The 14323-nt window shown below is 36.7% G+C and overlaps 1 protein-coding gene across 1 annotated transcript; it reads right to left on the reverse strand.

The window, feature by feature from the left end:
• Positions 1 to 3829: 3829 nt before the first annotated feature.
• LOC103473836 (myosin light chain 4) lies at positions 3830 to 4780 on the reverse strand. Its single transcript, XM_008424387.2, has one exon. It carries the CDS (start codon positions 4682 to 4684, stop codon positions 4076 to 4078), a length of 609 nt encoding a protein of 202 aa, XP_008422609.1. The 5' UTR covers positions 4685 to 4780; the 3' UTR covers positions 3830 to 4075.
• Positions 4781 to 14323: the final 9543 nt, after the last annotated feature.

Consider the following 14323-nt stretch of genomic DNA (forward strand, 5'->3'; position numbering starts at 1 on the left):
TTCTCAGGCTGTAGAAAGAAACTTTAGAAGGTGGTTAGTATTGGTCTAGCCTCGCCATCGCCTTACCGTGCAACTCGGCTCGAAATAAAATCTTGCTCACAGCACAGTCTGGGCTTTCTCCTCTCCTATTCGATTCCCTCTGGTGGTTTTCCTACTGGGCTGATCAGCGCACAGAAGGAAAAGTTGTGAATGATGATATTGCTTTTCTGTGCTGTTTTAGAATTGTAGTTTACCTGTAGTTTTAAAAATGGCAGCGGAGGAAGTGAGCAAAGTCATTCAGTCCATATTGGCCACACTTCCAAATATTGAATTAACATCAACGGCCACCTCATTTGGACCAGCACTTCTCTCTTTGCAGTGAAACATGGTTGTTCAGAGAGCAGGCAATTTCTGTATAGGGTCAAACGCGAGTTACATATCTCATGGCCAAACATTGACAATTACATAAAATTTTAAATAGGAAGCATTCGTTTTTCAATCAACAAGAGCCCAGATCCTCTGTATGAAGAAAATAGTGTAGGACAAGGGGCTGGTTTTACCAGGCTTGTGTTTGTCTACCAGTCAATAAAAAGTCTTTGTTAATCTCACTTAATCTTGATATATCAATTTTATTCTTGTTTTTACAGTGTCCATTTGTTGCTTTTGATAAACATTCTTTGTTTTAGTTGAAAATATATATATTTTAAATCACATTACTGGATGATTTTTATATGAAGTGTACCATATAAATGCACCCTTAAATAGCCATAAAAACGCCACAAAGTTCTGTTTTCAGACAGTATGTGTGCTTTCAACAAGCACAGATTTTGTAACCACAAATAAAGAAACATACTTGTAAAAAAATGTGGTGATCTGTCGTTTGGCCACACTTTGTTCATAGGACCATCTAGAAAACATAAACTATTTTAGTTTTTCTCATGCTGGTGGCTGCTGCAAAGCTACTACTGCATACTACAGTTGACAAGAGAACGTTTTCTGTGCAACTCTTGCTTTCTTGCTTAAATGAAAAAACATATTCAAGGTCATGCAGTAGCTGAAGATGAAGATGGGAGGGAATTATAACAGCTCTGTAAAAAAAAAACAACAAAAAAAAATCTTTATCACAGTGTTTCAGCTTTGAAACCACATTGATAGCTGTGAGTGTGAACAGAGCTCATGAGAGATTTTACCTCTAAAAAGCATCTCTAGCTCATTTCAAGAGCAGCATCTACATTCTCTCTCCTAGAGGAAATAAAGTCACACATTTTACATGACCAGAAATCACATAACTGTATGGATGGATGGATGCTTCATAAGCTACAATTAAATGACTCCTCTGGAAAAAAAAAAAGTTTGTATGTGAACTTCACAATTAACTCCTTAATTAAAACCTGTGCTTATTTCTCAATAGGGCAGACTTTGTTGTCTCAGGATTGCAAGTACACACACACACACACACACACACACACGCACCGCAATACTGCCCTTTGAATTGCTTTTAATCCAGTTGATATGCTGCATAAAGTGAGAGGATATTGATTGCTTGGCATAACGTGTAATGAACGATAATGAAAACAGCTTTGAGGATATTCTACCCATGAAGGAGTCTAAAAGCAAGCCCGTCATATATACAACACCTATGCAAAAATTACCAGTCAAATTAATTAATTTCTTTCATGTTCAAATAATTTTTTCTCAAACAGTATCAGTCTTCAAATGTCGTACAAGTGAAGTAACAGTCAGTCTTTTGGCAAATAAAATGAGTTCTTATTTTGCTAATTGAGGCGGATTTTGTTGCTACCTGTGTAAGAAGGAAAGCTGCCAATGACTAATGCTGGCTGATCTTGACTTTGGCATACCTCCCTCCCCAGTTGTTTTATAATCTAGGCTGCCATTTATCATTGTCATTACTTTTATGTTAATTTGCAACCAACGTGCAAAAGAGCATTAAACTAGCCATGACTTTGCCGAAAACATGTTTGTTGTCAGAATATTTCAAGGGAATAAAACACATGAATGTCTCACAATTTGGAATTTGTAAAAGATGCTTAAATGACATTGAATACCTCATCAGTGGGTTTTTTTTTGTTTGTTGTTTTTTTGTCTTTTACAGGTTATCTATTTTAATTAAAAAAAAAACAAACATTTCCCTAATCAATGCGCCCATTTTGCCAGATACACATAAACATAAGACAGCCATTACATAATTTGATAGCTGGAAGTAAATTACAGTTAAAGACCGCTTTGTTTTTGGATCGTTGCATGAAGCCTTTAGTAAAAACCTGAAAATTTTACAATTATGCACTGCAGCTTAGGCTAAATCAAGCTTGGTGATTATATCTGTTTATGTGTTTGTGTGTATACCATTGTGTTCTTTGCTGCCACTTGAGCTGATCCAGCCGTAGAGCAGTTTGTTTAGCTGACATTTTAATATACTGCCGTCCATAACCCCAACAGGGGAAGATACCTATGCAATAAAAGCCTTGCTGAGCATACGGTATAGCCCTTAACAGTAATGTTTACCATGTTGTGTCCATATTTTGTTTGGGAAATTCTCTCCATTGCTAGCATTTAAACTGGAAAGCACAAGCTTTTGTGTCCTTTCAGACAGGAGCTCTACATATTTGACAAAGAAGTTTAAAGCTAACAGCTGCTGATTAATCTCGATGGGTCTAAATTTCTGGCTAGTGCTCAACCGGTTATGGAGTTGGATGCCCGGCATACTTAAAACCTCTTTTGCATCCACTTGACAGCTGCAAAGAGTAAGAGCCAATTCTGCTTGTTAAGCTGCTTCTTTCTGCTCCTTCTACAGTTACGCAAAAACAGAGAATAAATCTGAAGAGCATCTCACATTCAAGCTGCTACTAGTTAATTACTGATTGATTTATTTTTTGTACTATAGTCCTGTACAGATTTGATGCAGATCAGCTGCACAGAGAAAAATGTTAGGTAATCAAACAAAAAGAAATGAGGTAAAGTCACTAAATAAAAAAACAAAAATCCTTAGATTATTTTTTCCTTTGTTGGCCATGTATTCCATCAGTTTAGATGAACTATGCTACCTTGAAATAGATGGTAATAATAACATTTGTAATAAATGCAAGCATTTTTCATCAGGTATTGTTTTTCCAGCCACCAAGCTGCAAGTCCACTAATAGCAAAATAATGAGACAAATCATTATTGTTTTTTGTTTTTTTTTAACAGAGAGTGTTTGCAATCATGAAAAAGCATTCACGCTGTGTATTAAAGTTTATTCTTGTAAACTCTACAAAATTAAAATTGATAAATAATAATAAATTAAGAAGAATATTTATAATGAAGTACTCATAATTTAGACCTTTAGTAATCCAACTATGTGAAGGGCAAAATTTATAAACATGCTCTGTTTTACTTTTTATTGCAAAGTAAGACTTGAAATAGTCAAGTCGTGTTATATTCATACATTTTTTCACTTTATATGAACCTTTATTTACTTTACAAAGGCATTTCAAATTGTTCTGCCAGCTCTGCAAATAATGTGAGGAGGTCTGTCCTTGGTGCACCTGTCTTGCTCTTCTGTGTGTGTGCATGTGTGTGTAAGTGAAATATATATATGCTGATTCAAAGCTGCTGCTGCACAAAAGCAAGCTTATTGAAACGCTGTTCTTTTGAAGCAGAATTGAGAAAAAAAAAAGTTTTCTCCTTTTTAAGATGGAACCAAATATTTATTTTCCCTTTCTGCTTTTCCAGATTACGTTATAGCCATTTGTCAAGGTGTTAACAGGAATGTGCATTTTCGTGTGTAGTCCTGGGTTATTCTTTCTTCTAAATTAAATGTTTAGTATATTGAAAAGTCACTTTTAATGCACGTAGGAATCACGTTTTCTTTATTAATCAATGTATCTTCATTGCAAATGGTAAATTATTGACATTTTTATTAAGAAAGTTTATTCAAAAGAACAACTTACAATTTAATTTCCTGCTCAAAAGTAACTTCTGAGTATAACAGTCTCAAGATGTGTCCACTGCTTTCAGATCAATCTCACCTCTAAATATACAATGACCCAGTAAGTGACAAAAACAAGAAGGTTTGTCTTTTTTGGTTGAATGTCCTCGTTAACCGGAGAGGATGTGCTTTACAAATGAGGTATAGTTGATACACCCGTTGGCATCCTCCTGTCCAGCCATCAGTCTGTCCACTTCGTCTTCCGTCATCCTCTCGCCAAGCGTTGCGAGCACATGACGAAGCTCTGCTCCCATAATGGTGCCATTGCCTTCTTTGTCAAAAACCCTGAGCCCTTCCACAAAATCCTCAAAGTTGCCTTGATCCTTTGCACGGGAGATGTGTTGAAGCATTGGCAGGAAAGTCTCAAAGTCCAGCATTTTAATGTTCATGTCTTCTGGCCGTGGCTTCCCAAGAACTTTCAGCACATCAGCGTTGGTCGGGTTCTGGCCCAGAGCTCGCATCACATCCCCACACTGTGCATACGTGATCTTCATTTCCCCAGTTGGTGTGCGGTCAAACAAGGTAAATGCCTCCTTGAACTCCTCAATCTGGTCAGTTGAGAACTCAATAGCGACACTCTTTGGATCAAAGTCAGGCTCCTTGGGTGGTTCGGGTAGTGGCTCTGGAGGAGGAGCTGGTTTAGCAGCTGGAGCTGCATCTTTCTTCGGTTCTGGCTTCTTGGGCTCAGGTTTCTTCGGTTCAATCTTCTTGGGTGGCATACTAAAAAGAAATTTGGGGTGTTGGAGCTGGGACTTGGAGAGAAATGAACGAGAGGCTGAGCAGAGCTGAAATGACTCTCAAGCGCAGAGGCTACCTCCTCTTTCCATGTTTTATATGTGCTTTGTCTGGGGAGCAGCCTAGCAATTTGAAACACCTCACTATAAAAGGAAGAAACCTAAAATAGATGTAAAGTGATGTCAACATTATGTATTGTTCTCAGTTGCTGTCATCTAGCCGACAGGACTATTTGCTGTCATTAGAGGGGGGTACAGTTACATTAGTCTGGAAGGGTTGTGTTTCCCTGACGGACAAAGGGATTATTGTCAAGCCAGTGGTCAATCCAAAGTATGAAAATAACTACACAGTTAAATATAGAAACGTTCTATTCTTTCTTAATCATTTAAATGAACCTGTTGTAGAAGATTGTTCATTATATAATTACTATGGAAAACAAACAAACTAAAAAAATAAGTATTTAAGAGCAGAAAAAACATTAAAATACATGTATATTTAAGATGAATATGGTGATAGGAAAACACACATTTGAATGCTCACATTCAATATTCATACAATATAGATTTAAAAATTGCAGACCAAGAAAAATTCAATCATTTGTTTCTATTCATTTTGATGATTGTTGCTTCCAAACATAAAACTTAATGCCCCTGTTCATAATCAGAATCAGAATGGGACACAAGCCATTCTGAGCAATTAACAGACAAAACGTGGAATACACCAGACAAGTTGTCACTCCAATAGAGTCAACACAAAGAAAACACAAACCCTGCATGCAAAAAAACCCTAAAAGCAGTTTGGATTTGCTTATTAACCTAACATGGACTATTTTAGACTGTGGGTGTAAAGCTGGAGTACCAGGAAGAAGCCCACGCATAAAGACTTTAAAGCAAACAGGAAGGTTTCCATGGAGACAAGACAATCTGGTGATTATAATCAAGGCAAAAAGACTCAGAAGGGTCATAATTTCAAAATGCCCAAAGGGCAAATTTGAAGTTGAGCTATTTTATTTTAATACAAGGATATAACATTGTATGTACGCTTAAAAGGTAGCCACTTTAGCATATCAATACAAATACTATTCAAAACATCTTTATTTTGCTTTCGTTAAACTTTGTCACTTCAAATATTTCATTAATCTTTGAAATGATTCACTTTTTTATGTACAGGTACATAACCTAGACACAAAACATTTAAAGAAAATAAGTATGGAATGACCAGACAGATAAAGTTTGACAGTCTGAATAAGGATCAGGTCAATAGTTTAATATTTTCTGTTAAAGTTAAGCTCAAGATTGTACACTTGGTAAAGTGATACTCTAATTTCACCAACATGTGTCTGCTAACTGGAAGGAATCCTAAACATTTTTGACTGACATAGCCAGACAATTTGAGTCTGACTGATAATCTAAAGATCTGGTCAGTCATAATTAGAAGACTTTGACTGCTGCCATGAGACTTTGACTGCTGCCATGAGACTTTGACTGCTGCCATGCCAATAAAAACTTTCTATTAAATAAAGAATAAAGAATAATGGGCCTTACATCTCTTAGTCGGGGCCGCACAGTGGCGCAGTTGGTAGAGCTGTTGCCTTGCAGCAAGAAGGTTCTGGGTTCGATTCCCGGCCTGGGGTCTTTCTGCATGGAGTTTGCATGTTCTCCCTGTGCATGTGTGGGTTTTCTCCAGATACTCCAGTTTCCTCCCACAGTCCAAAAACATGACTGTCAGGTTAATTGGCCTCTCCAAATTGCCCCTAGTGTGAGTGTGTGTGTGTGTGCATGGTTGTGTGTCTCTGTGTTGCCCTGCGACAGACTGGCAACCTGTCCAGGGTGACCCCACCTCTTGCCCGGAACATTAGCTGGAGATAGGCACCAGCAACCCTCCTATCCCCATTAAGGGACAAGGGTGTCAAGAAAATGGATGGATGGATGAACATCTCTTAATCATATTTTAAGAGATACGTGTCTTTTTCCTAATCAGAAACAAATATCCTAGTTCATACAGTTTTAATACAGTTTTATTTTGGTTACAGTGTGGCTTACGGTTACAGAAATGTGTAATGTATAAGCAACATTATTAATAACAATGACAGCAAAAGGCATTTGAACAGTTTGAATGTCTGCATTGACCTAACATTTTTATGTCCTACAGTACGCCTTAAAAAGTTTAGGTGAAAGCAGACAAAGTAATTTTATTAAGTGTCTAGTTTCTAAATGCGCAATATGTCACTTGGCTGCATGTAAATGGCTGCTTGGTAGTTCCATTCAGTGCATGATGAATTAACCAACAAAATATTCATCTCATTTATGGGAGAGAGCCTGCACAGGATGTGCATTTCTCTGACACAATTTTAATCATAGTACCTTTAATTTTATGCATGCCTCACAATTTATCAACTCAGTTTTAAAAAGCTACACCCAGTCATGCAATATTCAAATTGTGCATCCTGTGTCTCTCTGCCAGTCTGCCACTTGATCTGTCAATCTAAAGCCTGAAGTCCTTGCACAGACTGGTTTAAGTGTGTGTAGGGGGCAGAATCTATGTCTATATAACCGTCCTTAGTCTAAGATCATTATCTCTTTTCTCTTGGCTTTTGAGGTCACATGGAGAGGAAAAACTGACAGCTAATTTGTCGTCTTTTGGTGTGTATGTGCGTGTGGGTATGTCCGCGATTTTGGCTGGTGGATACAAAGTGGAAGACGTGCAAAGGAGACCAAGTGCGGTATTGGCTTTGAAACACCTTATATTTCACATTCAATGTTTTTTTTTCTTTTATTGCCACTATTGGATGGGGTTAAAAGGAAAAAAAAAGGATGACATTGTTCTGGATTTTTCATCTTTTGTCATGATTCTTAGTAGTAATGGTGAATCCTGAGGCAGACAGGTGGGGTAGCATGATAAACTTTAATCGATACCCTAAAGTGCTTCTCTTGCAGTCTGTTGAAAAAAAAAAAAAAAAATATATATATATATATATATATATATATATCATTACTGACGCAAAAACAAAAGGCAAATGATGGACCACAACACAGATTAAAATACTTTAGTTGTTAATTTGTATTTCAGGGCAATTAATGTTTATAAAGATTTAAAAAATTAATTTAAAACTTCAAACATTTTTACAGTATTTTGTTCCTATGGTTTAAATCCGTTAAAATATTTGATGGTAAAGTAAATGTCGCTGTGACCATGGAATAATGCAGCCTGTTGTCAGTCCGCTTTTTATTTTCTCCCATACAAAAAGGCAGACTTCAACTCAGTCTTTGTCACATTTCAAATTACTGACCACTTAGGAATCATTAGGTCTGATTTTCTCCTTATTATTTAAAATATGTTTTTTTGGCCTTTACTTACCAGGTAAAAGTAAAAAAAAAGATACAAGTCACAGCTAAAGATAATGCTGAATGTTACTTGTTTCCACTTCTTTCTTCCACAGATGGAAAGGAGATGAACTTTTATCCAGGAGTGACAGTGCATGGAAGTATGAAATTGTTCAAACCTCAAGCATTCATGCAAACGTGATCCATGTAATGTTCTTTCAATTCATATTGGGGACACTGGCTGATGAGGCTGTCTTAGGGTTGCAGATACACTTGAAAAGAAAGTAGAGATTAATCAGAGAGTCGGGTGGCATAGTAATAACGTACATGGGGGATGATTAATAGTGGGAGATGACTCCTGTGAAAAGTCTGCCTATAGATACAAAATTCCTTGCTTCATTTTTCTTAGATCCATGACAGGTGGTTGTATTGACAGAAGATGCGCATAAATTGCTACACTAACTAAGATTTCTACCTGTTATCACGTACAAAAAAAGATGAAATAGTGAGTTTTTTTTTTACAAATTTAATCTAAGGGCTGAAGCCCTTTGGATTGTGAGTTGAAAACCACATCAAATCCTTCATTCTCTTCATTTAAAGTATTCTTGGGGGGGCGAGGGGTAGGGAGTCCCAAATTTATCAAAAGGAGACCTCAAATCTGCTATTCCTGTCTCACTCCACTGCGTAACTCCTGCCCTCTAAGTGCATGCGTAGACAACTGTGTGCTTGCATGCCTATTCTTTGTGGAGGTCCACAGATTGTTTGTTCGTATCTGTATAACCAAAAGAGGAGGGGTAGCGGGGTGGCAAAGACAGCAAACCCCTAATCCCTTAGATAACACTGGGAATGAGGGCAGGCAGACCACTGGTCTGGTGTGGGCTAATAAAAGAGACTGATAGAGACAGCAGCTACATTCTTTGTTCAGCCATGGCAGGTGTGGCTCACTTTAAAGACGTGTTTAGTTAACTGGCTAAAAAGAGAATAAGGGCTGCATTTTCCCCTCTTTTATAGCACCACGGTCACTGTTTCATGGGAAATAATGCAACTGTATTCATCCTTGTGGAAGCCAACCGGTGTCTCATTATTCAAACTGTGCTAAGATGATATAAAATGGTGGAACTGAAATGATGACAAGCACTTTAGATTTGTCGCACACAGCATCTAAGATTTAACTCTGTTGACAAAGAGGCATTTAATGCCTAACGATAAGTGCTTCCCCTTGTCCCGTCAGCGGCCAAGCTACAAAAAATAAATAAATAAAAAATGGGGCTTTTTGCAAAACAACGTCCAAAGAGCGCTTGTTAAAATGAGCTAATCTCAAACAGGAATCCATTTATATTTTATGTGGCCCTATAGAGTTTAGAGAACAGCAACCCAAACTTTCCTTATGAGTCCAGTAATAACACTCCATTGTTATAATGGAATGACTGGTAGTGGAACCAGCTTGGAGACATCTGTGTAAACAATTTAATTAAGACCATGTTTGATGAATTATAGCTGGTGAAGGCACTGCCTGTTCTAATACTTCAGTTCCTTAATTACACCAGACATCCATGTGTTCATTCTCATTGCCCAACCCGATATTACCCCCAAACACTCCCCCCACTTACAATGATAGAAATTGAAACTCTACAAAAGGGAAAGTGCATTTCACACTCTACTGAAGCAAGGCAAGCAATTTGAAATTAATCAAAACACAATAAGTTTACACCGTGATAAAGAGGTACTGTGTACAAAATGATGCGAGTTGATTTGTGAGGTAGGGATCTCTGTTTTACATAACTTTTTTACATAACTTTTAAATAGGCCATCCAAACATTTTGCAAGAATTTGTGTATCTTACTATCAAAAATATATACATTCTTCACACACTGGCTGGCAAAAGTATTGATATTGCTCAAGTCTTTCTGGCATTTTAATGACTTTGATTGGGATTTTATGTGACAGACCTACACAAAGTTGTTTATAATTGGAAGGAGAAAAACTGATCGTTTTGAATTGAAAATCCAAAACGTAAACCATTAATTTGTACTCATCCTCCTGCTACTCTGATACCTCTTGATCAAATTAAAAGCAATTTATCTTCAAAAATCACCTAATTGGCAAATACCAGTCAAGAAAGAAGTGCATACGAGAACCAAACCACCTGTTGCCACCTGTAGTCTTTATTGGAAATGTTTGGTTTTGGAACTTAGAAGGTCGCAACAAATAGCAACTTAGTATAAATAAAGGTGTATTTATAGTGGCTCTAGGGATTTAACCACCCTAAACAAATATAATTATTGACCCTAAGGATTTAAGATTTTGTGTTCAAAATGTTTTATTCATTCTGTTACTTGTGTTTAGTTCTAGTAAGGTTTCATACCTGTTTTTTTGTTGTTGTTCTTGTATGGAGATTTGGATTTGTTACTCTTTATTGAGTCTCTGTTTATTCACCTGAACTCTATGTATTTATTTCCATGTCCATTAGGGATTTTCTCATAGTTTCTCAGTTCATGTCTAATCAAAATAGTGTTGTTGTCAAATAGCTCAATACATAGAAAAAGATGCTAAGGTCAGACGAGACAGAAAAAATAATTCTGAGCCTACATAACATACAACTTTTTATTCAGCAAAGGAAATGAAGTTTGTCAAAGTAACAGGACGACGGATGCAACCACATACAAGATAGTCTTGCAAAAAAAAGAAAGAAAGAAAAAGAAAAACAATAACCTGGTAGGTGACTAATAGCTCTCATACATTAAATTTTTAATAACTGTAAAAGTGTAGGTATCTATTATGTATATATGTTTCAGAATGAACTAAGACAGTTCACCTGGCAAACTTGAATAAACAGAAATGCTATTTTTATTTGCCGTTTCTGTAAGGTACGTTTTCTCATCAAACAATAGCCGGGGGATCACAGGGCACATTCTCCTGACTAGGAACAAGCTTTATACCTCCTTCCAGGATCCTCAACGTGGAAGTCTGTCTTGAAGATTAGGGAAGTTTCCAAGCTATTCATAACCCCCTGCCTACCTCCCATTCTGTGCAGAGTACTTGGCTTGGTGGCAGAATCCTCTCTTGTTAAGCTGGACTGGTCTATTTCTGATGTGCCTCTCATGTCATGTTTAGAGCGTGTCTCTGAATGGCTTGTACCTGTTTATCCCAGCAGCACACCAGCTTATGTGATGTTTGCCTCAGAGCTTACCAGGTGCTTTTCTCAGCTGGAATGTCTGTATGCTTAATTTAGACCCTTAATCCTGACAAAAATGGACCAAACATGTCTTCAGATTGGTTCCACCTTCTATCAGGCTTTTTTTTTTTTTACCTTTTGTGCATCTCATCTTGTTTGTCTCTCCTCTCTTTACAAAATTTTGCATCCTCGAGAGTTGTGTTCTGAAAAGCCAATTACATAAACCAAATACTTGGAGCACAAGACAGGTTTGAGCTTAAAAACCCCCCCCAAAAAAACACAATTTAATTTCCATTTTCCATTGTACAGACAGCTATACTGACAAAATAAAGAAGAAAAAAGCTGTTCAAACAAATCCTGTTGTGACCATATAGAGTCAGACTGACAGCTGGTCAAATATTGACATGATGCAATCAAAGTGCTATGCGTCTTGCAGAAAAGGCAGAAGCAGAGGCATATGGGGCTTTTCCCAGAGCCTTGAATCTTTTACTGTTTTTCAGGTCTGGCAACAATTTAAAACATGTTCCAGATTTTTTTATAATGCCATACTGATATATCTGTAATGGAAAATGGCCACACCAGCATTACTAAGTTACTATCATTACACAAAATGAAAATGCTGTATTTGATTAAAAATAATCGTGTAATCATTCGCTCTAATTTGCTCTAATTTGATTCCTATACATCGTATCCAACTTGTGTATTTGTGTCTTGTAACATAGCTTGCCTACACGGCCATGCAGGGAGATTCTAAGAACATGAGTCCTGTCCACAATAAGATATTTTGCCATTTGCACTCACCTTATACAAACTGTAATTCATGTGAGACAAAAAATAAAATAAAATAATCATCCAAAGTTGAGAATATTTTATAAAAATGTTTCTGTTGTAACAGTGTAGAAAATGTGCTTTAACACTCTACATGAATACATGCCTAATGTTTGTTCATGAGAAACCTGAGCCACAAATCATAGAGTTTGCATGACATCAGAGTTACTGGGGAAAACCCACCTAAACTGCAACACGCTGCCACTCTCAGGCATCCTTTGAACATGTTTGAGTTTGGCTTTGTCAAATCCCACAGAGTTGCTGTGGAACATAGAGAAGCCAGGTGGAAGCTTTTACAGGATTCTACTGGAAATAGATTATGTCATTACACATGCTTCTCTTTCTGAGTAGTGAAAAGAGTGGAAATTTGATTTGATAAATTTTATTAGATTTTATTTGTTTTGTTTCTGTATTAATATGTTGAAGTGTTTTTGGTGGTGCAGTTTTATGGCACTAATGTGGTTATTGACTTATTATACGGATAAATAATGGGATGATGTTGAAAAGACAATAATGTTGAAGCTGCCAGTGGTGGCTCCTTTACTCTGTGGAAAGATTTACCCAGCAATGATTGAAAATAAAGAAATACTCTGTAAACTTTACTATCAAAATAAGACACAAACGCATCAAATAAGCACCTTATTTAAATGCTAGAGTCAACAAAATGTAAGACTTGTTTTATTACGGAATGCAAATAAAGGCAAAGATATAGCTTATGAGTCCAAAATTAATGGGTTTTTTTGTTGTTTTTTTCCAGATATACCCAGTGGGGTAGCAACTCCATCATGTGACTGAAAGAGAAGTACCCATTTTTTCCCTTTTTTATTTTAGGTGATGGAAATGTATCCATTTTAATACATCTAAAAAATGTGTTTTGCTGTACAAGCATGAAACAGAACTAATAAGTGGTAGTAATATCTTGGAGCATTAATTACAATATAGTAGCAGCATAGAATGATAATAAAGAGTAGATGAAGCAAATATGGTACAGTAACTTCTACATTTAGGAGCTTGACATTAACTCTTAGTCTACAAGACTTTTCTGTTAAAATGTATTTTCTTACAAGAAAACAAACTTTTAGAAGTAGATCTGTGCAGATTGCTATATCTACATGGTGAGATAAACGCAGTTGCTGGGCAACAGATGCCGTTGTACAGTCTACTCTTTGAAAAATCTGGGGCTTCATCCAACAAGGGTAGTGACTCTTTTCAGCAGTAGATGTGGCCACAGAGCTTCATTAAGGATATTCACACTTTCAGTGTGACAGGAATATGCCAGATTGCAGCTCATTTCAGCAAACAGATAAATCATCTCAAGCCTTTAGTGTAATGTTCATTGAACTATTGTCAAAGGATGGCCTTTTTTTCTGCAGCACACGCCATACATTTGTCTATAAGCTGACTCCTCAAACACCTGATTTTTATTATAAAAATATCAAGGATAAATTTTGGAAAGGTTTCTTGAGTGAAGATTTTATACATTAGTGAAGCTATTTGGCTGCTCTCTTTAGGGGTTTCTCCTTACGGTCCTCCAGCTTCCATCGTTTAAATATCCCTTTCACCTTCACCCATTTCCTCCTTCTGATAAATGATTTCCAACACTGGGATCAAAACTCACAGTTTTCCAACTATGCTTCCCAGTAAGTCCTGTTCAGATAGCACTTTCTACTGCAAACTCACATTTAGATGGCGGGCAATGTCAACATTTTTAAGTCTTTTCATCAGTTTTGATTGGCTGGCTTTGTTGTTGCCCAAAGTAGCACCACTGTTTCCACCATCCCTATTTGGGCCAGCAGTTCTGGAGGCAGTTATTAGTAACACAGATACAGAATAATTCAGATTGTGAATGAAAGTTTTAACCTAAAAGTTTCATTTAGAAAAGTTTTATAATCAGAACTCCCTTGTGAGTCCCACACCCATATTTTTCTGTGTTTCCTCAAAGAAGAGTTTCAAGTCTTCTCAGACAAATTTGAAAAACTAAATATTTTCCCATAAAAGTTTGCTAAGTAAAGTTACGTTTTTACAAAATCAAATTCTGCTGCATGTATATTGCTCCAGCCCTATTTTATTTTGTATGCTACTTATTCTTTATGGCTTAAAGTAGTGTCCCAGTTCTAACATTCTAAAATGACACAACACTGGGGGGAAAAAAATAAATAAATCAGAAAATCAAATAAACATGTGACTGAAATTCTTCTGAATGTGACATTTGAGGTTTCATCTAAAAAGTGGTAAATAGAAAGTAGTCACTTGACCTTAGTCACTGACTCTCCATTGTTTAAATGTCAACAAGCAAG

Source organism: Poecilia reticulata, linkage group LG12 (assembly GCF_000633615.1).
Source record: "Poecilia reticulata strain Guanapo linkage group LG12, Guppy_female_1.0+MT, whole genome shotgun sequence".
Taxonomy (NCBI): Eukaryota; Metazoa; Chordata; class Actinopteri; order Cyprinodontiformes; family Poeciliidae; genus Poecilia; species Poecilia reticulata.